The following is a 26,822-nucleotide window of genomic DNA, read 5'->3' on the forward strand; positions in this document are numbered from 1 at the left end:
AACATCTCTGCCTCAGTCAGATAGACATTTTAGGCAAAGCGCTGCAAAGTGCTTTAGGAAGTGACGTTGGTCACACACCATCAGGAAACAGTGCTTCTTTTAATATGTGTAAGTCGTAGGTTGCAGATCAGGCCGGCGGCCAAATATAGCGCAGAAGACGCAGAAAAACGTCTAGATCACAAACGCAGGTGCTGGTGAAAAGCGTGTGCTTGAGGTGCTTGGAGATTTTAGTACAGCTGAATGCCTCTCATCAGGACATAAGGTGAGTTACTCAAAACAAAGCCTTGGTTTTATTTTTGATGCTGTTTAGTAAGAAGTCATTCTTTATGGATAAACGCTTTTTTAAAGATTTGGAGCTTTGGCCAGGTCACCCGTACACTTCGGGCGAAGAAATTTAAACAATGTGGTTAAGACAGATTGCCTGTTTATTTTTTGGTGGGGTTTTTATGTAGAAGAAAAATGCAAATTTCAGTAGCATGAAAGAACTGTTTACACAAAGAGTTTTTGAACAAGGAAGTTGAGCCAGAATTGTTCCTCTAATTTGACACAGTGAGACTAAGTTTAGACCTGGCTTGTCCACTGTCATAGCACTATGACACTATGAAACACTATGAAGTATTTCATCAGTGAAAACAGTGCACCACAGTAACAATTTACCCAGAAACTATGCTCTTAAACTACTGCCATCAAAATCTTTGGAAGTATAGGAATTAGAAAGTAGGAAAGCTGATGTTAGAGGGGTTGTCAGATAATAGAAATCACAGGCAGTTTAAAAATGTGGGTTTGAGAAGCTGGCTGTTGACGCCAGCCTTGCAGTTGGCTTAACTCAGTATTGATCGTGTATTCTGATGACTTACCAAGGTTACTAAGGAACAATGGCTCTGTTCATGCTTTCAGATAAAGTCCTTCTGGCTACATCTCTTTAGTTTCATTTCAACAAGTCGGTTCTCAGTCCTTAGAAGGACACTCTTTATTGAAACAACATATGATACTGATAGCTTCTACGTTAATGCACTTCAGCTTTCAACAGGACTTTAATGATATTTTGTGTTATTTCTGAAACTTGGCCACTTTTATATGATATCTTAATATTATGTTATAATGTTTTCCTTGCAGGGAAGTCTGGCTGCTCTGCCATGTGTGCGGTGTTGATTGTGCACACTAGTGAGACCCAGGACTGGGCCACATATCTGAGGCTCATCCTGGAGGCATCGCATCACCTCTCTCAGGATTCCATTACTTTTTATCATGTGGATGAAGGCAAATCACTGCAGGATGATGATTATTCGATTTTTCACTCCAGCAAATGCATCATGCTTTTGGTCTCAATGGCATTCTTAGACCTGCACAGTAATCCAGAGGCGCAGAACACCTTGAAGAATGCTCTTCAGCCTCCATGTAAAGTTGTAGCGTTTATGTGTGGGGTGTCTGAGAGCGATGGCTTAATGGACTACTTTCAGCAGTGGGACCTTTGGCGGAAGCTGGATTCAGAGGATGAGCCGTCAAAATATGTCTCAACAGTCCTTGAGGTTATTGCTGAGGGTAGGAAATCTTCATGTTCTCTAGTAGTAGAACTTCAGACACAGTATTAAGTTGTCCTGAGCATACTGTAGCCCTCACTTTAGGATGAGTCAAATGTTAACCATTAGAAGTCGCACTTACTGTAATCAATTACTCTATGTACAGAAATAATGCCACCAGGGGTTCTTTGAGTGATATGGGGTTCTTTTCAGCTCCCTATATCGTTATTTCTCAAATTGATCCTCAGGGAACCCATGGTTCTCTGGGCTGGGGTACCCGACTGTACCAACGCGAACAAACTTCAATGTTTAAATGTTGACAGTTGTTCCCTGAAGGTTCATAAATTGAGTTCATAATGAGAACATTCTAGAAGCTTTTAACAGTCAAATGAGACACCAGCCAAACTGTGTTTGTTCGGGTCAGGACTTGGGTCTGGTTGCTGTACTCTGACCTTAAATAGCTATGTACTGAGTTTTTTAGGGAACCAAAAGTGGTTCTTTAGTGGCATCACCCAAATAACGCTTATTGGCACTTTTATTTTTAGGAGTGTTTTCAGTAATTTAAGCAACTTTCAGAAATGCATGTTCTAAACTTTCAATCAATACCACATTCAAGTTTTTAAAGAGAAGAGGAGATGTTTTGTTATGTTTTGTTATGTTTTGTATTTTATGAAAAGTTACCAGCCTCATTTAATGAAAAGTAAAACCATTCTTAACATTTTTGCCACATTTCTTGACATCAAAATGAACCAAAATGTGTTTGGAGTTCATTCTTGAGTCAGTCTAAATAAAAGATAATTGTAGTTCATGTCAATGTAATTTATTTCATAACTTGATAGTAATCACTCTAATACCTCTAGACCATCAAGGTTAAGGGCAAGTTGTAAGACTGTCATGTGGAAGTTGCTCATTACAACAACTGACCTAGATGGTTAGTTAATAGTACCTGAAAGTGAAACTGACCTTGATGGTTAGTTAATAGTAAACATGGGATAATGCTAGTTAGGAGGACTGTGAATCATGTGGGCTTTATTTACTTTGTGTTTGGATCTGTTCTTGTCATAGAAAATGTTAAAGAGTGTGTTCAAGATCATGATCAACATCACGATCAACATCAAGACCAATACCAATGGAGGACTGACTATGAAATCCCACCACCGAAACAAAGTACAGACCTGACTCCCCCAGAGTATGGCCTGACTGCCCCAGAGTATGGCCTGACTGCCCCAGAGTATGGCCTGACTGCCCCAGAGTATGGCCTGACTGCCCCAGAATATGGCCTGTCTGCCTCAGAATATGGCCTGGCTGCCTCAGAGAATAATGTGACTGCCTCAGAGGAACCAGAAAACATAGAACAGTCTCACCAGTTCCCCCCACCAGACGACGATCCATATGTCTCAGACGGAAACCCAACACAACCTGTGAGTCCAACTGCAGTATCATCAGAAGAGCAGGGCTTTCTCACTGTCCAACCACACAGAATACTTTGTGGGGTAAGTATATTCAGGACATTTAGGTTCAGCTGCTTTTGTAACACAGATAATATGGATGAGTCGAGCAATGTTCGGCCTATTTTTCTCTGGGCCTTGTGTAATAAACATCTACTTCTACAGTCTAGTGTGACTCCACGGCCTACTGACTTTGTTCCAGGAACTGTCAGGGCTGCTATAGCTGCAATGTCACTGGTGCTTTTTGGTATCACACTTTTTTTGTGACTTTCACACATTACGCTCTGTTGGTCTTTTCGTTAATGTGAAATGAATAAGTGTTCGGCTTTAGTGTAACATGAGAAACATTTTCTGAGTAGCTTTTCATCTGCACTTTCAGGCTCAGGTGGATGTTTATCTCATCATGGTTAAGAAACTGGACAGTCAGGCCAGTGTGGAAGTGGAATTTCGCTGTAAACATTCAACAAAGTGTGTGCCTGGAGTGCTTGTGAACGACTGCATTGTCAGAGCTCAGTCACCTGGTAGGTTTAAGGCTGTTTTGTGTAAGATCAGAAAGGGGAACTTAAGTTTTAAGTTCCTCTCTGCTGCCTTTTCACCTTTTAAACTAATTTGCATCTTGCAACTGTTTTACTCATTTAAAACTCCACACTAAATGCTTTAATGCCTCCAACCCTAGGCTTATTATTCAGTTAATGAAGTAATCTTTGGAAAATACTGCTCAGTAACTGCTATACAATTATTATTTAGTAAGTTAGTAAGTATTTAGTCCAGCTGATCTTAGATATGCTTCATCTTGACATCAAAACTTAAAATAGTGTCAATTTGTTAGCCTTTTCTACATTCTATATTCCATATGTCTGTGGACAATGGCAGTGGACGCAGTTGCTTGTTGTTTGTCACAGCAATTTGGTTGACACACACTGTCTTTAATGTGTTTTATAGATAAAATCTGCTTTCTTGCTTAATCGGTCACTTTAGGGTCACTTTCAGAAATTTGTACTGTCATTTTTTGACGTCTGAAAATTCCAGCTGCTGTTTACAATGTGGGAGGACAAACTGACCATTAGAAATGGTCCAAAATTACTTAGAAACATTTATCTCCTTACATTAACTTACCTTGAATTATTAAGTCACATTACATTTTTGTCTCTCATGTACAATTACAATTTTGGAGACGCAAGGTTTTGTTCTGACTGTGATGATGTGCCGTTAGAGTTGGGAACTGAAGTGTGGGTGCACACATAGGTCCTTTGGGCTTAAAGGGTTAAAGTGTAGTCCTATTCTAAATCTGTATTGTTCTGCTTTCAGATATGCCAGCTGGAGATGTGTCATTACATCTTTATACTAATGAGTCAATTCTGTGCTCAACGACTGTGACATACTTCACCGAAATGGAGGAAATCAGCAGTTATCTTGAGAAAGTGATGGATCCCATACAGTTCATGTGTCAGGTAATGGTCATCTATTTTGATTTATTTTATTTTATCACGGTAGCAAGCCTTTAAATCCCAATTGGCTTGTCATATGTGACATAAATGATCTTGATCATCACTTGAGGTCTGCACATATAGCTTATATAGTGGCTGATCCAGTGTCTTTTGCCATTTTGTGACATAAAATTGTCATCAAATACAAAATTATAATAGATTTATACTGTAGGTAATTGGTCATTGGCATGTACTGTAAAAGAAAATGGGAATTTAGAACTTCTTATAAAAATTAGTGTCCATGCTGCTTTAAGATATTAAGTTATTTGAACTTCAAATAATAAGCCGAAGGATATAAAACATGGATTTTTGTTCTGTTGAGTTGATTTTGAATTTTAATTAATTAAAAAGATTTGAGACTGCCCCTCCACTAACCTTAAGTTAAAACTCTTACTTTTATATTGTTTACCATATATGAAGCTCATTCCTTTTGAATATAACCTCCATAACCTCCCATTTGAGTGGATCATAAGTAAGCAGACAAACTATTACATTCGCTAGGTTGCAAATCCTTTGCACCTGATGGTTGCCTGACTTCAAGTGTAAGATCCACAGACCCTGTTTAGACTTTAAAATGTATCTGTGAAATGTAAAATGTGATCTGATTGTCTGCCTATGCATGAAAAGGATGCTGTCTATCTGAAACGATGATGCTCTGTGAGGCTTTATGGGGCTCTTATAAGGACAAATTTTGTTTCTCTCCCTTATTTGAAGTAAAGCAGTGTGATGTAGCTTGTAAACACTGTTCAAAGCACATCATTCAATTTCCAGTCCAAACAGTCCGTATATGTAAACTAAGCTGCAAAATCAGCCTGTATTGAATTCATTTTTTGTAATGTCATGCAGACCATTACATTTACATATATCCCCCAAATGTAGCCTACAGCAGTTTAGCCTGCCAGTTCACACTAAAGATAAACAGTGTTTCAAACCAGATTGCTTCTTGAATGAGGCACAATACAGAGGCCATTTACATACATCAGATACATTAAAAACAACACGCTGTTTAATTTAGGCATAAAAAATTGGATGGGAAAATGGCCACGTACAAACGAATTATGGCTATTTTTGGTGTATACAAAGCTCACAGATACAGTACAGTATTGTATGGCTTTTCGTTTCCAGGCATTTCAAATTTCGTCAAATGCGTCTGAGGCATTGGATGATTTGTTTACAAATTCACTCAAGAATCGGATGCCTGCGAATGGATTACAAGTATTTGGAGTTAGTCAGCTTGAACAGGAGAATGCGCTGGCAAGTAAGAGACTTTGCGTTTTCTTTTTGATGCATGGAATGATGATGCATTGGTGCACAATGTGTGTGATGCCCTGAAGAAAGCGACGTACTTAGTTGGAAATATATCACATCAATACATTTTTTTTTTCGGTTCACTCACTTTTGGCAATAATTGTGCCAATGTTATTTATTTTATGAATGTGTTAATGACATTTATATGCTTCAGTGACATAAATTCAGTGTAATGCATTATGATTAGAGGTAGTTCTGGCATTTGAAATGATGAAACTAGAGTTAATATCACATGTTTGCGATACAGAGTAACTGAACAATTTGTATATTAAAATTCGTTCTCATGGCATCTTCAGATCAGCGGAACTCTGAACTCCCGACGTTACTTCACTTCTCAGCCAAGTACGGGTTAAAGAAACTGACCAGCATGTTGCTGAAATGCCCTGGAGCCTTGCAGGCCTACAGTGTAGTGAACAAGAATGGGGATTACCCAAACACTCTGGCAGAGAAGAGTGGTTTCTCTGACTTGAGACAGTTCATGGACAACTACGTCGTAAGTTTTCAGATTTGTGTATGTGAGTCCTTAGATTATTTGGATTTACTCCTATGGTTCACCTCCATTCAATGTATACTGGGTTCCTGAAGAACCAAAGTTCACCAAAGCCAGTCTATTTTTTAAGGGCTGATATTTAATTTAAGACAATTTAAATGTCTTTTTGTATTCTGGGAGATACAAACCTTTGACAGGCTTCAGAGAGAAGCAATGAGTGATAAGCTTAATTAAAAGGAAGCCTGGTTCTGTTTTCAGGTCATAAGACTTGATATCAGCACTTAGAGTTCAACTCATCTTAGTTATGAAAAATAAGCATTAAGGTCACTGACTTTAGGATATGTTTTGATGTAGTACTATATGCTTACAATGTTTGCTACATTTTCTTTTTGAACATGGAACATGTTATATGTAATAGCACTTTATTTCACAGTCCCCTAAGTTCCATGTATTAACAGGGTACGTGTGTGGTACATTTTCCAAAGTACTAGATAATTATTTTGGGTAACATAATAGTGAGTTCCAAGTTTTTACAGTCTAATAAAACTGAAGCACTGAATGTGCAGCACGTTCTAGACATTGACCCTTAAGTGTCCAGGACTCACCATCAGGCTCAAAGTTTTATTACACACTTCTATGATCTAAGAATAGTTCTGTCTATTTGCATTCAAGTCCCTGTAGTTACTGAATAATAAAGTCTTAGTAAGTCATTGATCCGGGATCTTAAGGGTTAACCGGGTAACTGGCTATTTTTGGTAAAATGAGAATTAGTACTGAGATAGTCCGACTAAATGGTGCTCAAGCATCTAATAAGTTCTAGCAATTACGCAGGTAAAGGACATAGTAAAATATCTTATATTCATATAATTGTCTGGAGTAACAAGATGATAAGACAAACACGCACTAACTTGCACTGCAATGTTATTTTTTATCAGGTAAGCAAATAAGAAATATATTAATGCTAAAAACTCTGTAAAATTATAGTAAGATTGTTTTGTTTTACAGTTGAGATTCAGCTTCATTTCTAGATAACATATAAGTACATAATACACACTATAAAGACTGATGTGTTTGTGTCATATTTCACCCCAAATAATTGTGTTATATGGTACTAAGAGATGTTTCCAATATCTACATATTATAATACATATCTGGTTAAATATGTGACACTAAAATGACATTTTATATTTAGTTTGTGTGTTTGTATTTATTACATTTTTAACTCCAAAAATGATACTTTTTCTACTTATAAAATATTTTACTATGACCTTAATTAACTTAATAGGTACAACCCCAAATTCAATGAAGTTGGGACGTTGTGTAAAAGATAAATAAAAACATAATACGATGATTTGCAAATCCTTTTCAACCTATATTCAACTGAATACCCTACAAAGACAAGATATTTAATGTTCAAATGGATAAACTTTATTGTTTTTTGCAAATATTCACTCATTTTGAATTTGATGCCTGCAACACGTTCCAAAGAAGTTGGGACAGGGGCAACAAAAGACTGGGAAAGTTGAGGAATGCTCAAAAAACACCTGTTTGGAACATTCCGCAGGTGAACAGGTTAATTGGAAACAGGTGAGTGTCATGATTGTGTATAAAGGAAGTGTCCCTGAAAGGCTCAGTCGTTCACAAGTAAGGACGGGGCGAGGTTCACCACTTTGTGAACAACTGCGTGAGCAAATAGTCCAACAGTTTAAGAACAACGTTTCTCAACGTGCAATTGTAAGGAATTTAGGGATTTCATCATCTACAGTCCATAATATCATCAAATGATTCAGAGAATCTGGAGAAATCTCTGCAAGTAAGCAGCAAAGCAGAAAACCAACACTGAACGCCCGTGACCTTCGATCTCTCAGGAGGCACTGCATTAAAAACTGACATCATTCTGTAACGGATATTCCCACATGGGCTCAGGAACACTTCAGAAAACCACTGTCAGTGAACTCAGTTCGTCGCTCCATCTACAAGCACAAGTTAAAACTCTGCCATGCAAAACGAAAGCCACATATCAACACCACCCAGAAACACCGCCAGCTTCTCTGGGCCTGAGTTCAAAAGCCAGTTCAAAAGCCAGCATCTCTGGTGGTCTGGGGGGCTGTTAGTGCCCATGGCATGGGTAACTTGTACATCTGTGAAGGCACCATTAATGCTGAAAGGTACATACAGGTTTTGGAGCAACATCTGCTGCCATCCAAGCAACGTCTTTTTCAGGGACGTCCTGCTTATTTCAGCAAGACGATGCCAAGCCACATTCTGCACGTGTTACAACAGCGTGGCTTCGTAGTAAAAGAGTGTGCTATTAAGAGTACATTATGAAGCGCAAAATACGACAACGGAGACCCCGGACTGTTGAGCAGCTGAAGTTGTACATCAAGAAAGAATGGGAAAGAATTCCACCTACAAAGCTTCAACAATCAGTGTCCTCAGTTCCCAAACGCTTACTGAGTGTTGTTAAAAGGAAAGGTGATGTAACACAGTGGTAAACACGCCCCTGTCCCAACTTCTTTGGAACATGTTGCAGGCATCAAATTCAAAATGAGTGAATATTTGCAAAAAACAATAAAGTTTATATGTTTGAACATTAAATATCTTGTCTTTGTAGTGTATTCAACTGAATATAGGTTGAAAAGGATTTGCAAAAGGATTTGCAGATCATTGTATTCTGTTTTTATTTATGTTTTACACAACGTCCCAACTTCATTGGAATTGGGGTTGTATAACCAGTTAAGTGTTCCAGTGTAATTCAGTTAGAGACTGTTTTGGTACTTTTTTTTTTTACCCAAAATAGCCACACAGCTCTTTGGAGTTTCTTCCACACACTTGATTTGTTGACCCCTTAAAGTGCCAGACCTATTACATACTAAGGCTTATTATTCAGTAATTACAGGGACTTCATTACACACTGGTTGAACTATTCTTAGACTGTGTAATAAAACTTTGGGCCTCCTGGGCGGCCCTGACCATGTAAATGTTTAATATCTAACCTGTTGGGGTTTTTAGAGTAATTTAGTTACTTTAGTTTTTCCTGGTACTATGACGTTTGTGCTTGTTACCTAGAACTTGCCCAGTTATCAGTTATCATGTAAAAATTTCAAATATACTACTTTTCACTCAAATTGTTTTGCTGGCAGTGTATTTCATAATGTGTACTTTCAGTGTATTTCATAAAAACTATTTTATATTGATTAGAAAAGGATGCAAAATAGGAGCATCTTCACTAATGATCTCAGGCTTTTTGACATGGCATGCACATAGGCAGAAATAGTAAGAAACAGTGCCATTGGTTTAGTGGATTAATGTGCCAACTTTAGAAATGAAGGCAAACATTCTTTATTTTTAATGTAAATTTATGTTAACAGACTTTGGGTTGTCAATCAAGCAATTTTGGAGTATTTGGAGAGCAACAATGTATCTGTCTGCAACAGGGAATTTTTTGTACATTCTTAGCCCATATGTGTTAAAAACCAACACATTCTATCTCCAACTAGATACATCAGAGTTTTCAGGTGGAGATGACACATTTTCTGTTACTTTTAGTGTAAAATGTGCTGATAGATTTCTGTGCCCAGTTTTGGCTAACACATTTTGTTTTTTTAAGACATAGAATGTGTTAAAATAGAAAACAAAATGACACAAAAGTATTTAAATGTTTAATTTAAATGTTACCTAACACTTCAATTTTTAGAGTGTAGTTTAAGGCCTGTATACAGACCTGTATATCCATTTTTGTAATTTTTTGTCAGATGCCAGTTATATTGTGTCAGACATTCATGACAAATGGACCAATAGGAATGCTCTGAAAGGTCTTAAATTACATTGATATTTAAGAACATTTTTTCTTTCTCCGGGAAAATTATTTTTTGGAGTGAAATGGTTTTGTTCTGACGCCGACAACATGTTAAGTGAGTGAGTATATGAGCGAAGGGAAAAAGCCAGCAGTATATATTTTGTGTGTGTAAGAGAGAGAGAGAGAGAGAGAGAGAGAGAGAGAGAGAGAGAGAGAGAGAGAGAGAGAGAGAGAGAGAGAGAGGGGAAGAGAGAGAGAGAGAGAGCGAGAGAGCGAGAGTGAGTGAGAGAGAGAGAGAGAGAGAGAGAGGAAGAGAGAGAGAGAGAGAGAGGAAGAGAGAGAGAGAGAGAGAGAGAGAGGGGAAGAGAGAGAGAGAGAGCGAGAGAGCGAGAGTGAGTGAGAGAGAGAGAGAGAGAGGAAGAGAGATAGAGAGAGAGAGAGAGAGAGAGAGAGAGAGAGAGAGAGAGAGAGGAAGAGAGAGAGAGAGAGAGGAAGAAAGAAAGAGAGAGAGAGAGGAAGAAAGAAAGAGAGAAAGAGAGAGAGAGAGAGAGAGAGAGGAAGAGAGAGAGAGAGAGAGAGGAAGAGAGAGAGAGAGAGAGAGAGAGAGGAAGAGAGAGAGAGGGAGAGAGAGAGAGAGAGAGGGAGAGAGAGAGGGAGAGAGGGAGAGAGAGAGAGAGAGAGAGAGAGAGAGAGAGAGGAAGAGAGAGAGAAAGAGAGCGAGAGAGCGAGAGAGAGAGAGAGAGAGAGAGAGAGAGAGAGAGAGAGGGAGAGAGAGAGGGAGAGAGAGAGAGAGAGAGAGAGAGATAGAAAGAGAGAGTGAGTGAGAGAGAGGGAGAGAGAGAGAGAGAGACAGAGAGAGAGAGAGAGAAAGAGAGCGAGAGAGCGAGAGAGAGAGAGAGAGAGAGAGAGAGAGAGAGAGAGAGGGAGAGAGAGAGAGAGAGAGAGAGAGAGAGAGAGAGAGAGAGGGAGGGAGAGAGAGTGAGAGAGACAGCGAGCGAGAGAGAGAGAGAGCGAGAGAAAGTGAGAGAGAGAGAGAGAGAGTGAGTGAGAGAGAGGGAGAGAGAGAGAGTGAGAGAGAGCGAGAGAGAGTGTGAGAGAGCGATAGAGAAAAAGATGTATGTACTGCTACCTCGCAGTAGCTAACGCAGGAGGTAGTGCAGTATTATATTTGGTTTTATGAAGCAGGCCGATTTGTACCGTCTGTGTACAAAGTTCACTGAATAAAACACATTTTTTAAAAGGCTTATTACATCCTGAGGCTTATACATGGACTACAGTGCAGACTAATTCAGTTATTCTTCAGTTTCAGAAGTGTGCAATAGAAGATAACATTAAACACTTTTTTGTCATTTCCTAACACATTATGGCTCATAACGCAAATACAAACCTTAGTTTTCATTTTACCGTTTGTATCTCCCAGAGACCTTTACCAATTTATGCAACATCGTAGCTGTCCAAAGAAAAACATGCATCTCCAGAAAAAGTTTGTAATGTAAGTTCATGTAATGAAGTTACATTTCAAGTAGTTTTGGAGCAATTCATTTGGATGTTGGATTATTTTGGTATTTTGATGGTTGATGTTAATTGTATTAACCATATAAACATTGAGTTTATCCATAACATTACACTCTTAAAATGGTTCTTCAAGGGTTATTTAGTAAAGGGAATGGTTCCATTTAGAACCATGACTTTAGATCCATACAGAATGAATTCATGCTTACATGGTCCTTTGTGTGGTGAAAAGGTTCGTTATATTGATAGAGAATGTGTTACATACAGAGGCAGATGGTACCTAGTTACATTTACTCAAGTGAATGTATATGGATTTGCACTCATTTTCTATTTTCTAATCACAGTACTTCTATTCCAGTATATTAGTAAATAAAGGATTCTACTCTTTAATTCTACTCAAGATTCTACTCATGGACCACTTCAGTCATTCATATGTAGTTACTAATTCCTTTTTTTGTCACTTAATTTGTCTTAATGATGGCGATATCTGGTCTGCTTTGTGATTGGTCCCATTTCCAAAATTGGAGCTTTAGCATTGCATTTTAGTACAAAAGATTCCCAAAAAGTGGGAAACAGTGCCATACAATCTTCATCTCCTGTGCTGACAAATGCTGGTGTCACTGCAGTTCTATAAGATAATCAACATTTAAAAACATTTTTGACCAGCTACTTTCATATTTCTACTCAAGTTGAGTTTTTGAGAAGGTTCTCTTACTTGTGTAAATACTTTATTCAAGTATGGGGTACTTTTACTTGAGTATTGATTTAGGCTTTCTACTCACTTCTGATTGTATATGGTTCTACTGAATATATAGCCTTTTTGAAAATTGTTCCATGTACCGCCAAAAAAGGTACTTTTATTGTTACAATGTCAAACTTGTAACAATAGAAGAACCATTTTTGGTGTTATATAGAAACACTTCTATATAGAACCATAAATAACACATCCTTCAATATATAGGACGATTTCCCCATACAAAGAACCATGCATGTAGAACTCATAGCTATACTCATAGTTCTAAATAGAACCATTCTTTTTACCAAAGAACCAAAGAAATCTTTTTTAATAATATAGGGGACAGTTTCAGTTCCTCACTCTCAAAGCTGCATAATATATTGGATTCATAGCAGATACTGAATTTACGCTTCAAATGTGCAACAGAGTAAAAATAATATGCTTCAAGGCATTAATGATGATTCTGTGTATCCAGGAGACTGTGGACTTGGTGAAGTCTCACATGGAGGAAACCACAGATAATCCAGCTGATGCAGACATCTATGAGCCGATGGCGAACACCTCGCAAGATTTTGTCACAAAGTACTCCATCCAGGAGGACATATACGAGTCCATGATGCAGCTGAATCCTGAGATGGAGGAGATGGAGTTGTGTAAGTCTGTTTTATTTAACAGAGCTGCGTTTGGGCAGCTGGCTCATTTAATTGTAAAACTCACTGACTGAGAAGTGCTTATGGTTATACAACAAGTATAGGATGACTATGATGAGAGAAATGTAACTAATTGCTAATGTATACCAATATATGTTTTGTGTGTAGACACACACACACACACACACACACACACACACACACACACACACACATCTTCTAAGCCGCTTCTTCTTCTGGGTCGCAGGAGGTGCTGGAGCCTATCCCAGCTGTGCTTGTATATACAGTGTATGTATATACAGTACTGTGTGAAAGTTTTAGGCATCTAAGCAAATTTACTTTTATCACAACATACATTAGAATAAAGACATACTCATAATTCAAATAAACATAAAAACAACAAAAAGTAACAAGAATTTCTTGGGTCTGTATTTTTCCTTCACACCTTCACAGCCACAACAGATACTTGTTAACATCATCAGTTACATCATGAGCACAGTTTCCGGAAGCACTGATTGGAAATGGGTAAACAAGCACACTAACATCCAGAAAATCATTATTTATTATTTATATGATTATATATATATATATATATATAATATAATGTGTTATATATTATGTAACACATAACCTTGCAATCTCCATAGACACACGCTGGCAGTAGAGAGAACATGGCATTAACATGGCACTGCTTTAGTATGCCACCACTGCTACAGGTCGGTTTGAAAACTATAAGTGCCCCTGAAAACAATAAGTGCCATTATTATGAAATGTAAGTACCTAGGAGCAACAACAGCTTAGCCCCAGAGAAGGGCTGTGTAGTGTGTAAAACCCCCTGTCCTCTTTTACATCACTCATTACAGTGTCCCAAAGTGCCTCTGGAAGCAAATCAGCACAAGAACTGTATGCTGGGAGCTTCATGAAATTAGTTTACATGGCTGAGCAGCTGTACACAAGTCTAAGATCACTATATACAATGCAAAAGATTGGACTAGAGTGGTGTAAAGAACACCACCACTGGACTCTGTGTCAGTGAAAATGTGTTCTCTGCAGTGATGAGTCATGTTTCACTATCTAAGAGTCTAATGGACAAATCTGACTTTGGTGGATGCCAGCAAAATGCTACCTACCCAAATGCATAGTGTCAACAGTAAAGTTTGGTGGAGGAGGGATCATGATCTTGGGCTATTTTTCAGGGTTTGGGCTCAGCCCCTTGGCTCCAGTGAAGGGTAATGTTGCTACAACATACAACGACATGCAAAGCAAACAAAGATTTTAGGCACACCTTTGGGATGAACTTGGGGGTGGAGTTTAAGGCGTCCGCATACTTTTGGTCATGTAGTGTCCTTTCATAAATTTTTGTCTAATTTACTTAAATGATAAACTTAAGTGTTTTTTTTCTTGAGTGTATGATGCACATAACTATAGAATTACCCATAGTTTGCACTATCCACTGATTTTAAACTCCAACATAACCAAAAAGGAAACGAGACTAACCAGTGAATATGCATGTATTTCATACATACTGAAAAATAATAGAAATTAAAAGTAAATATTTTCTGTCTGCAGATGAGGACTTGAGCTGTGCCTTAAATGAGGCTGATAACCCTGAAGAAGCTATGTTGAGAAAATTCTTTGAAGGTAAGTCTAAATATGTCCTGCCAGAGCTTGAGGTGGCTTTGGCTTATCTCTGGGTAGGATATGAAAGAATATTTATCTAAAAGATTATCTTCATTCTGAATGAGGGTGAATACGCTTTAAAGTGAAGCAAAAATAGTTCCTTGCTTAATGCTGTAACTTTAAAAGGCAAGTTTGGTTGCATATTCACTTTTGTATGAAAATGCATAGGAATGATATTGCAAGTTGGTTTTTAAATAGCTTATATATGCAGTCTAAATGTTTAGAATTTATAAAGGCAAGAATGATGTATAATTACTTATACTTTCACTGAACTTGATTATTTGTGCATCAAACTAATGCAAAATAATGCAACTAATGTTAATAATGGCTAATTATTAATGTATAAGCACTATTATAATTTTAAGGTTTTGTTACTCATTCAGTAAAACCAGAGGAGTATTCAGAGAACAATCAAGAAGATCTGGTGAGTAATGGTTATCCTGGCACAAGAGCTGATGAGGAAGATGACCATATAGACATCTATGCAGTGGAGGAGGAGGAAGAGGAGGAGGATCCGTATAAGATCTGCTGTCCAGAGGAAATCTACGACACTGTAGATGAGCACGAGAGCTCTGCAGTGCTGAATCGTCCACCAGCCCCAATTCCTCGGCCGGCCGCGTTATCTGAGCCTGATGAATGCAAAACCTACATAGCAAGCGGTAGGACCCAAAAATGTACTATAACCAGACACGGGTCGAGTAACTTGGGTTAACTAGTATATTAGATGTAAAAGATATTTCTCAGAAAACACAAATTTTACAATAAATACTACCATTTTAAAACTTTTCCTTGGGGCAGCCCAGTATTATTTGGCATTATCATCCAGTCCTTGGTTTTGCTCTTCAGTGCTTCATTATGTTTTATTAAGTGTGCTGGTGATTTAACCTGTAAAACCCTGGGCTTGTTATATACATATTACTATTTCAGTATTAAAATACCCTGGAATGTGTTCATCCAAAAAAGTGTTTTTGAGTACAGATAACTGGGTAAAATTTTCTACTCACCTCTGACTGCAAATCAGCATTTTCTTTATTTCTAGCTGGATGGAAATGCTGTATTTTCCCATTTTTACTTCTAAAATGTAACTGTTCGTTATTGAACATTTGATCTTAAGTTAAGTGATACTTTTTTTTTTAATCCCACAAATTTTGAAATTCCACCTCCGCATTTAACCCATCCGTGAAGTGAAACACCACATACACACTAGTGAGTACACACACACTAGGGGGCAGTGAGCACACTTGCCAGGAGCGGTGGGCAGCCCTATCCACGGGGTTAGGTGTCTTGCTCAAGGACTCCTCAGTCATGTGCTGTCGGCTCTGGGGATCAAACTCACAACCTTCCGGTCGCAGTTCCAGTTCCCTAACCTCCAGCACACGACTGCCCCTGTGTTGTAATCTGTGTTGTGAATCTGATGTTAAACATCCTCTCTGTGCCATATGATAAAGTTAACTTGGTGGGTCATTTAGCTCATTCTCTGCATTCTTTATCATGTTTCTGCAGTGTTCTCCTCCAAGGAATCATTATACTCAGTAAGCAGCCACACAGAGAACCAGCCTTCGAACGGTAGGATATTTTAACAAGCTTGCAGTCAGTTTAATGAATGTTGAAAATAAACATCATTTAGACATTCCACAGATTAACCCTGTAAAACTTCAGTAAACTTCAATATTCAGTAACTAGTATAAATGATGTCATAACTACTTCAAAATGAATATGTGAGTGATATTCATTATTCAGGTATTAACCCTATCTACATGTATTATTTTGAACTTACTATGAAACGAATATGTAAGTTATGTAGTTATGAGAAGGAGAAATTGAAGTATATAAGGAGTTGCTCACCTGTTCCCCCAGCTTCAGTGTGGCCGGTGAGAGACAACACCCTCAGCAGTGCTCATGACCCCTACGCTGGCATGAAGACTCCAGGCCAGAGGCAGCTCATCTCCCTGCAGGAGAGGGTGAAGGTGGGGGCGCTGACCGTGGAAGAGGCTGTGCAGGAGTTCAAAGCTTGGCAGTTTGACCAGGAAAAACGGGCTCAGTCCATTCGCTTTCAGCAGGTACAGATAAGCCGTCAGCACTAAGCTTCACACATAGCATAATGCAACTGTCCAAAAAACCCCAGGTGTCTCCTATTTTCCTATTTTTTTTCTACTTCATTTGAACACAGCTGCCTTAACAGTGTGTGAAAATGTTATGATGACCGGACTAACAAGAATTTTCCAAAACTGCTTGGAATGAAATCTCTTTACATGAATTAACACTAAAAACAAATGATATTTTTGGCCTTACCTGTAAAATTGCCGTTTTGGAGATGGCTGTTTTTCTTTGGACAGTGATAATGCAAAGTGATTCAGGTCAGGAAAGGTTAATGGTTTATGCACTTGACCGAAAGCTTGTGGTTCTATGCTGTAGCCCAAAGCTAAAAAGCTAAAAGAGGCATCTTCATATGTCTGTATCTGTGTGTTTCCACCTCTAGGACAATTTGCAAAGATTACGAGACAGCATAACTCGACGGCACAAAGAGAAAGGAAGAAGTGGAAAGGTGGAGGGTAAGAATTTCATATCATATAAAAGTTGGATTTCAATGATATATCCGTGTATTGCAAGCATTATGTGCGCAATGTCTAAAAATATATTTGATTCACTTTTAATAAAAGGCAATAGAGGCACAGGGTTATTAATATTTGAAGCAATTAAAAAAAATGTGTGTGTTGGGTCTTTTCGGGTATGTGGCTTCTGGCAATATTTTGAGGCAGTTGAAAGAAATCATACAAATATCATGTACGAAACAGATTTTTGTTCTTCATCTAAACTTTGGAAACAAAACTGAGCAACTACACAATTTGTTCATCTTTAAATAGTATGAATGATAATGAGAACAGATTTATTTATTTCAATATATTTTCAAAGAAACCATGTTGCCATAATGAAATATTGTCAAATAATGTTTTAGTTTCAAAAAATTGATTTTTTGCAAAAGTTTGCAAACCAAACAATCATTAAAAGAACACAATAAACAATTAAAAACATGGTAAAACCAAAATAATCAGGTTATTTTCAAGTAAATATAATTGGCTTTCATCACACCTTTTTATCCAAACTGATGGCACTAGCAAAACATGCATGATACCAGGCTTTTATTGAAAGTGTCTTAACCTTTTCGTTTATTTGTTGGTTTAATGGGCTGTCGGTGAGGGACAAGAATAGCCTGAAAGGCATTGTAAAAATTTGTTCAAAGATAATTGGAGTTCAACAGAGAGACCTGGTCTCCCTGTGGGAGAAACGAGTAGCTCAGAAAGCAAAAGGAATCATCACTCAGGGTGATCATGTTTTGTCCAGTGAATTTACGGTAATGCCGTCAGGTCGGCGTTATATCATGCCCTTCAGTAGAACAAATCGCTATAGATCCAAATCTTTTATTGCTTCTGCTATCAAGCTGTTAATTGTGGATAATAGTGTTTTTAAATGATAGTTATATAGTGTTTGTGTGTATATGTGTATATGTGTATATATGTATAGTTGTGTGTGTGTGGACGAGAAGGCTGCAAATGAATTGCCCTCTGGGGACTAATAAAGTACTGTGAACTGTGAACTGTGATGATAGGCTGCTACATGATAGAATGAATAAGAATGTGCTTGTAGCCACTAATATTGCATACACCTTTAGAAAAATAAACCACTTTTCTCACATAAATAAAAACAAATACACAAATAATTAAAAAATAAAATTGAAAACATTTCTAATTAAAAACTAAATAAGAACTACAGTGTTTTTTTCAAGTGGGTATAGAAGTGTGTTGTTATGGGCTGTATGTACTGTCCCGAAGTGTCTGGGCAACATATATATATCTGCAATTAAAAATAATTTATATAATAAAAACACACACACATCTTCTAAGCCACTTCTCACTCAGGGTTTATATGTTATAAAAATTTTTAAAAATTAATTTTATATTTCAACAGTCTTATGCTTTACATCACTCCAGCCAACTGCTTGGCATTGTGCATAGTGATCTTAGACTTGTGTGTAGCTGCTTGGCCACTGAAACATCATGAAGCTCCCAGCACAACCAAAAAAGGTTCAAATGACCTCCAAGTATTAGTTTGACCAAGAATAAGCTTTTTATTCAGTTATTCAAACTCTTCCCTTCATTATTAACCATTTAACTGTCATTAAAATGTATCATGAGTTTGTTGCCCTGAGGCAACATTAAGTTTTAGAGGGATATATGCTAAAAATGCTATGTTACTCTTCATCTATGTGGTATTTTGTACAGTAAAAAAGTGAAGTGAGTGATCTTTGTGTGCTATATTCATTATTTCGTAATATCTCCATTTACTTCATGCTTTGATCAGATCTGGAGATCACCGCTCCCATGCAGAGAAGCCTCCAGTGGGGTTCTCATATAAATGTGGAGTGTTCGGTGTATGAACCCACCCCTCGTTCTGTGACCCTGCCACCTCCCGTTAGCAGACCCCCACAGAGAGGAACCTGGCAGACAGGGAGTGCGTCCAGCACATCTAGTGAGTAAAGTCTTCCAAGAACTGTAAACTTCTGTCTGTGTCACCACTCTGAGGGAGTGAGGAGTATACAGTAGTGATGACCAACTTGAGCATGAATCATTCTTTAGAACTGTTTCGACTGAAGTTCAACTGAACTGACTTTTTTGTTGTAGCACCAACAAAATGTTTGCATTCATGTTGGCTTCTGATAAAAATGAGCCATGTAATTTCCCATCTTACTTACAGTTAACCTTATAAAAATCGCAGTTCCTTTGGATTTGCTAACATCTTCGTACCATAAACTCTTCTTGTTATGCTTGATCCCATTCAGTGAGTAAACGCAGCAAAATATGCTCAGTTGAATGTTTTTTTGAGAACTTGTGTTATAATTGACTTCACTAATTGTTGTGGGACAAAAATGAATTCGACATCAAGCTTTAGTGTCTAGTTTGTTACTACTGAATTATTATAGACATGATTGACTGCACTTCACTAAGAATAACCACTCAAAAATTACAACATTATGCACTTTCACCATCTGTGGGTGATAAAGTAGCTGACTGGTGCAGATATTTTGCAGCGTACTTCTCTGTGGTTTGGTTACATCCACATCTCATCATTTAAGCTCTAGACGCTTGAATTAGTCGTCGAGCACTTTTAGACCAGTAATTCCCAGAACTGATAAGCTTCTGACGTCTAATGCGCGCTCATTACAGTGATAATAAAGGCCTGTATTTAAGAATGCACCACGCTACTGAGTTCTGTATGTAGCAATCTAGAGCATTTACTACCATTATCTTAATGTTTCCCTTTAGCTAGTAGCTTTATGTACTTATGCCAGTCAGTCAATGTAATGGTCACTTGTGAAGATTAAAATTTTAAGATGAACATCTTAAATGATCCAAAAACTTCCATCACAAGTTAAGAAGGTTTTTTTGTTCTCCTGTAAAGTTACCATTTTGCGGTGTTTGATTTCCTACAGTGATGATATATACAGTACGATTTTTCAGTAAGAGTCCATACACATGCAAGTGAAAATGCAAAAAAGATCTGCTTATTTGTGTAAAATAACAGCACTAGCATGTTATTTGCTGTTAATTAAAGTGTAATATTGTTCGATTTCTCCTCTCGTCTAAGACATTGATGTATAATCTGATTTCTCTAATACATTCTATTAAATAGTGTTAAATATTAAACATGTTAAACATGACTAAAGTAGCAGAAAACCTGGAAAAAAACAGGAAGGTTGTGTTTTATTTTACTGTAATTACATTTAAATAGGTATAGCTATTGTTTATTTTTTTTTTTTCTGTTAATGTTGCTATCAGACATTTTTACTATTTTCTTTTCACAATTTTGTAAACAATGTAGGTAAGAAAAAGAGTAAATTCTCTTATTAAGGCCATAAAACTATAATGATGATCATGCATGTGCTGCTTTTCAGCAGTATGGTAACATGTACCTGTGTCCTGAACAGGTAGCGGCAGCAACAGGCTGAGCACGCTGAGCACAATCAGCTACAGCAGCGGAGCCGACGGCGAACTGGAGGTGAGCAAACTTCCTTTCGTCAGTTTTTTTAATAAGAACCACAATATTAACTACTGTCTTTCAGTATATCTAAGATAACGAAACATTTAAAGTTGGCTTCTTTGGTTTAGCACTTTAAATAGTTTAACCCCTTAAAATCAAAGGACTATTGTATACTAAGGCTTATTATTCAGTAACTACAAGGACTTCACTGCAAACTGGTTAAGCTATTCTTTTTACGTCACAGTGCATATCACAATATATCACAATATGCTTTTTTGAGCATGTTATGGATATTGTCAGTACTTAAAGATCACTTTCCAACTGCATGTTTGACAACAAAGAGAACATAATTAATCCTGTTTAATTGGATTTAGCGCAGCACACTGACTGAAATGTTCGATACAAGTAATTGGATATTTTTTCAAATGTGGCACCGTTTCAACTTATCAGACATCAGAAAAAATATATATTGTGACATTTATTGTGATATCATGTTTTGCCATATCGCCTACTTCTAGACTAACATAACTATCACGCAATGGAAGCTTGTATCCCACCAATTTGCATTGCGCAAACTGCATACATGAATCATAACACACTTTCTTCAACCCACATTCAGCCATCAGATGATCTTAAATAGAGTTAGGCAAATGGTTTCTGATCAGCGTTGGGGTGATTGCTCAAAAAAGCAACCCCATTACAAATTACCAGTTACTTCTCTCCAGCTGTGATGGAATTATGCTACTTATTACCTTCTGGAAGAAGGAATCTTATTACTTCTACATTACTCTGTAAAACCTGCTTGTACCAACCGCACAAGGCCCAGTGGTCATTTATTCAGAAAGATACAGCCAATGACAATCATTTTAAAGACTTGTAAGTATCCCTGCCTTTTAGCAAGGCACAGGCAGTGACGCTGATTAAAATGTTGATGCTGTTAGCCGGTACTAGCCCATAGAAACAGTTCAAAAAGAGTTGCCTTGAAATCATTTTAATTAATATTTATTTATTAATATCATTAATAAAATGGTAAACTTCCAGAACTGTTTCTGAATGAAAAGCAAGTATGTGGGAGAGGTTGGGGTTGTGTCTTCTACAGCATAAGCTGCTTATTCGAGTGATTAGATGCCTCAAAAGATTTTACAGTGCATTCCACACTCACGCTTTACTGCTCACGTTCACAGTCAGTAGTCACGTAGGCAACTGTTTCAAGTAGCAGGCACGAGCGCAATATATATATATATATATATATATATATCTAATCACTCGAATAAGCAGCTTATGCTGTAGAAGACATAACCCCAACCTCTCCCACATACTTGCTTATATATGAGGACAGGCTGTGTGTGTGTGTGTGTGTGTGTATATATATATATATATATATATATATATATGAGGACAGGCTGTGTGTGTGTATATATATATATATACTTTACTACATTACTTACAGGAAAAAATACATAATTGTCATTTTTATTATCTTTTAATAATTGTTATTATCTTACTCTGTACTGCGTTACAAAGAGTCAAAAAGTGCATTGCATAGCTAAACAGTAGTAACAGCAATCATGAAGCTTGAGTTTTGTGCTTACGTTTGTCAGTTGAACTAAAATTCAAACTGCAATGCTTTAAATGACTTAATTACAGAAAAGTAATTGCATCATTGTAACAGGTTTAGTTCGTAATGCATTACTTTGTACACTCTAATGGAAAAAGGTCCAACAGCTAACTGCTGGAGTAGCAGCCTTTTACAAGATGCAATTTTGTGTTTAATGTCATTTGAACCATAATATTTGTGGTGTGAAGTCTATTTGTGGTGAAAATCTGAAAATCCAGTCTGTTTTTCTTTTTTGATCCTGTTTGGCTGAAGGAGACTCCAGAGTTTGCTCCTCCTCCTCGGCCTCCACGCCCGATAGCGGAAGCTCCGCCCACTCTCCCCCCACCCAGAGTCCCTCCACGCACACCTGAACGGTGAGGCGTTTCTGTCACCCACACTTTTACGCACCTGTGTCTTAACCTACAGACGTCTGAAGATGAATTTGAAGTGTGTCGAAGATTAGTCCTCCAAAATCAGATCCTCTTATGTCATTTTCTAGAACTCTATCTGATAATATGCAAAATCTGAGCCAATATCATAAAGGGACTTTCACATTAGTGTCACACACTCAACATGTTCTCACAGCGGTTTATAGACACCTCTGGTAAGCGTACAAGTGTTTTATAAGCTGCATGAGGAGCGGAAGCTGAGAGGAAGTGCCGAAAAAAATAAGGTGAACTACAAACAAGCCCCTCAAAATTGCAGGCTTCAAATGAGACTATAGGCAAGAGACAGAAAAAGTGTCTCAAAACTGAGACCTCTGAGAAGCTGGAGATATTGAAAATGCAGTATAATAAGCAAGACGTTTATACAAATGTCATATAGTTGCAATTTATTAGTGTAAAGTATGTAAAAGGCTTTGCTCTCTGCTCCAGATAAGCGACACATGCAATCGTAGTCAGAGGGAGTGTTGGTTTTAGACTCTCTCCTGTGTGGCAAACCAAGATAGGAATCAGAAACTCCACTGACCACAAATACTTACTGCAAACTATTAAGTGAAACTGTACACCAGAACGCCTGCAGACAGCGGATTATATTTTATTCTGCAGTTCCAGCAGCTTGTGTGCATTTCAGAGAAGCTTAATGAGCACGGGTTCTCCATCAGGTGGGTGGTGATTGCTAACACAAAGGAATTTCTGTATTTGAGACTGAGTCAGGATATAATAGGTTTGAAATCAACTTAGTGTAGATCTATGATATATTTAACTGTTTTCTTATATTTAATTAATATGATGGAGATATCTTCAAATAATAATAATAATAATAAAGAAATTCTTAAGAAAATTCTTCTTAGAATCCACGCAGTTTTCACAAAGATCCTGACATTTACCAATGCTTTCTTATTTCAGATTTGTGTTTAGGTCATCTACACACACTCAAGTACACAATGGTGCAAACAATTCTGGAGTATAAATGCATGCCATGAATCTGACGTAGACTTTTTCTCAGGACTTTTCTCAAGAACAAATTTAAGAAAAAAACTAATGAAACTAGAGGTGAATGACACCCACTGCTTCTCAACACATGACCGCAAGGAATTTACCATCTACAGTTCATAACTTGATTGAAAAATTCAGAGAATCCGGAGATTCCAATATAGAAACCAATATTGAATGCCCAAGATCTTCGATCCATCAGACGGCTCTGCAGTAAAAAACCAACATGATTCTATAACGAATGTAACCTCATGGACTCAGAAGTACTTCGGAAAACCCTTGCCAGTAGACACAGTTTAAAGCAACATCTTCTAAGATTCAAACACACAAAGCTGAAGTATACACTAAGCTGTATATCAGCAACATTCAGAAACACCGCCAACTTTTCTGGGCTAAAGAGATGGACTGGGCCTCTGAGATGGACTGATGCAAAGTGTGTGCTCTGGTCTGATGAGTCCACCTTTCAAATTGTTCTTGTAAAAATGGATGTCGTGTTCTCCGGGGCACAGAGGAAATGTACCATCCCGATCATTACTAACGCAAAGCTCAAAAGCCAGAGTCTGTCATAGTAGGGGTGTGTCAGTGGGTAATTTGCACATCTGTGAAGGCTTTATCAATGCTTAGGGGTATATATACATTTTGCAACATATGTTGCTATCTAGATGACATCTTTTCGACATCTGAAAACGTGTGGCGCAATTTGAAGCATGAAATATGACAGCAGAGACACTGGGCTGCTGAGCAGCTCAAGTTATATCAAGCAGAATGGGAAAAAATTCCACTTTAACAACTACAATAATTGGTATCCTCAGTTCCCAAACGATTACTGAACATTGTTAAAAGGAAAGGTGATGTCAGACAGTGGCAAACATGCTCCTGTCACAAATATTTTGTATTTGTATATATATATATATATATATATATATATATATATATATATATATGTATATATAAATGTGGTTTTCACTTAAATACATGTAAAAATATTTAGTAAATCATTGTTGTTTGTGTTTACTTACATTTTTCCTAACGTCCCAACATTTTTGAAATTGGAATTGTACATCACACAGAATCAAAAATGTATTATTACTTAATTTAGCAGTAAAAATTACAGATAAACAATCTGTCACACAGTTAAAGATACATCCAAACACGATTAAAGGCAGTCAGAAAGAAAGACAGACGAAGACAGAGAGCAGAGCCAGGCTACATCCTGAGAAGAGAAAGTCTGATGGTGTTGTATCTTCTGTAAGGAGGGATTGAGGTGCAAATGTATCTTTGCTAATGCATTTTTAAGTAAGTTACACTCCAGATGTGGCCACATTTTACACAGGTAAGTTGGATAGGTTGACATTTGTGAGTGACACCTCAAGAGCCTCACATTTCACAGTGAGCCGCGCTGTGGTAGAAGGACTGTCTGAGTAGGAAAAAGCTCTGATAAGTTTTATTTCCAGATCATCAGAGCTGATTTGACCTGTTGCCCATTTTTCCTCCAGATTTCCAGAGAGCATGCTACATGAGCGTTACGTATCAAGTCCGGCTCGTGTTCTAAACCAAGTCCCTCCACAGAGGCCCATCCCTCCACCACCTGTACCACGGCGGCCACGGTGACCGCCACATCATCCTTGCTTTCATGTCAATTATAACAAGCTTGTGGATTTGTGAAAAAAAAGGACTTTTCACAATGAGAGAAGCAGAAAGCCATGGAACATAGACTTCTCTTCATGACTGCCCTCTAGTGGCCACAACTTTGAATGGACAACTGTAAAGGACTACCGCAACGCATGACAAGTATTATGGCGCTTTTGAGGTTTTCTTCAGCAACATGAATGAGATTTTAGCACATTTTACAATTTAAAACAGAAATAGAACATTATAAAATGAGAAGCACTTGAAAATGAAGCAATATTAATTACAAAATTGAAAAATCAATTTCTTGACTCACTGATAAACTGATCACTGGTTCTGTCTCTATTTTAGTCCATATATTAACTCACTGATAAACTGATCACTGGTTCTGTCTGTGGTTAAGTCCATATGTTAACTCACTGATAAACTGATCACTGGTTCTGTCTCTATTTAAGTCCATATATTAACTCACTGATAAACTGATCACTGGTTCTGTCTGTGGTTAAGTCCATATATTAACTCACTGATAAATTGATCACTGGTTCTGTGTGTGGTTAAGTCCATATATTAACTCACTGATAAACTGATCACTGGTTCTGTGTGTGGTTAAGTCCATATATTAACTCACTGATAAACTGATCACTGGTTCTGTCTGTGGTTAAGTCCATATATTAACTCACTGATAAACTGATCACTGGTTCTGTCTCTATTTAAGTCCATATATTAACTCACTGATAAACTGATCACTGGTTCTGTCTGTGGTTAAGTCCATATATTAACTCACTGATAAACTGATCACTGGTTCTGTCTGTGGTTAAGTCCATATATTAACTCACTGATAAACTGATCACTGGTTCTGTCTGTGGTTAAGTCCATATATTAACTCACTGATAAACTGATCACTGGTTCTGTCTGTGGTTAAGTCCATATATTAACTCACTGATAAACTGATCACTGGTTCTGTCTGTGGTTAAGTCCATATATTAACTCACTGATAAACTGATCACTGGTTCTGTCTGTGGTTAAGTCCATATATTAACTCACTGATAAACTGATCACTGGTTCTGTCTGTGGTTAAGTCCATATATTAACTCACTGATAAACTGATCACTGGTTCTGTCTGTGGTTAAGTCCATATATTAACTCACTGATAAACTGATCACTGGTTCTGTCTGTGGTTAAGTCCATATATTAACTCACTGATAAACTGATCACTGGTTCTGTCTGTGGTTAAGTCCATATATTAACTCACTGATAAACTGATCACTGGTTCTGTCTGTGGTTAAGTCCATATATTAACTCACTGATAAACTGATCACTGGTTCTGTCTGTGGTTAAGTCCATATATTAACTCACTGATAAACTGATCACTGGTTCTGTCTGTGGTTAAGTCCATATATTAACTCACTGATAAACTGATCACTGGTTCTGTCTGTGGTTAAGTCCATATATTAACTCACTGATAAACTGATCACTGGTTCTGTCTGTGGTTAA

The 26,822-nt window shown here is 37.6% G+C and overlaps 1 protein-coding gene across 1 annotated transcript; it reads left to right on the forward strand.

Moving 5' to 3' along the window:
* On the forward strand, positions 1-26,757 carry pik3ap1 (phosphoinositide-3-kinase adaptor protein 1). Its single transcript, XM_017724580.2, has 17 exons — positions 1-262; positions 1,117-1,542; positions 2,586-3,013; positions 3,348-3,489; positions 4,277-4,419; positions 5,581-5,713; positions 6,060-6,256; positions 12,776-12,953; positions 14,520-14,591; positions 15,014-15,289; positions 16,134-16,196; positions 16,488-16,690; positions 17,110-17,182; positions 18,990-19,157; positions 20,614-20,684; positions 22,537-22,637; positions 25,196-26,757. The coding sequence occupies exons 2-17, from the start codon at positions 1,137-1,139 to the stop codon at positions 25,308-25,310; spliced, it is 2,769 nt and encodes a 922-aa protein (XP_017580069.1). The 5' UTR covers positions 1-262; positions 1,117-1,136; the 3' UTR covers positions 25,311-26,757.
* The last annotated feature ends 65 nt before the right edge of the window (positions 26,758-26,822 follow it).

The sequence above is a fragment of the Pygocentrus nattereri genome, chromosome 5 (genome assembly GCF_015220715.1).
Source record: "Pygocentrus nattereri isolate fPygNat1 chromosome 5, fPygNat1.pri, whole genome shotgun sequence".
Lineage (NCBI taxonomy): Eukaryota > Metazoa > Chordata > Actinopteri > Characiformes > Serrasalmidae > Pygocentrus > Pygocentrus nattereri.

What these genes read in the sequence shown, in the direction of transcription:
- pik3ap1 (XM_017724580.2), top strand. Translation starts at nt 1,137, where the DNA reads ATGTGTGCGGTGTTGATTGTGCACACTAGTGAGACCCAGGACTGGGCC. An exon ending in AGTTCATGGACAACTACGTC is followed by an intron (nt 6,257 to 12,775) that starts GTAAGTTTTCAG and finishes CTGTGTATCCAG; the next exon opens with GAGACTGTGGACTTGGTGAA. An exon ending in GATGGAGGAGATGGAGTTGT is followed by an intron (nt 12,954 to 14,519) that starts GTAAGTCTGTTT and finishes TTCTGTCTGCAG; the next exon opens with ATGAGGACTTGAGCTGTGCC.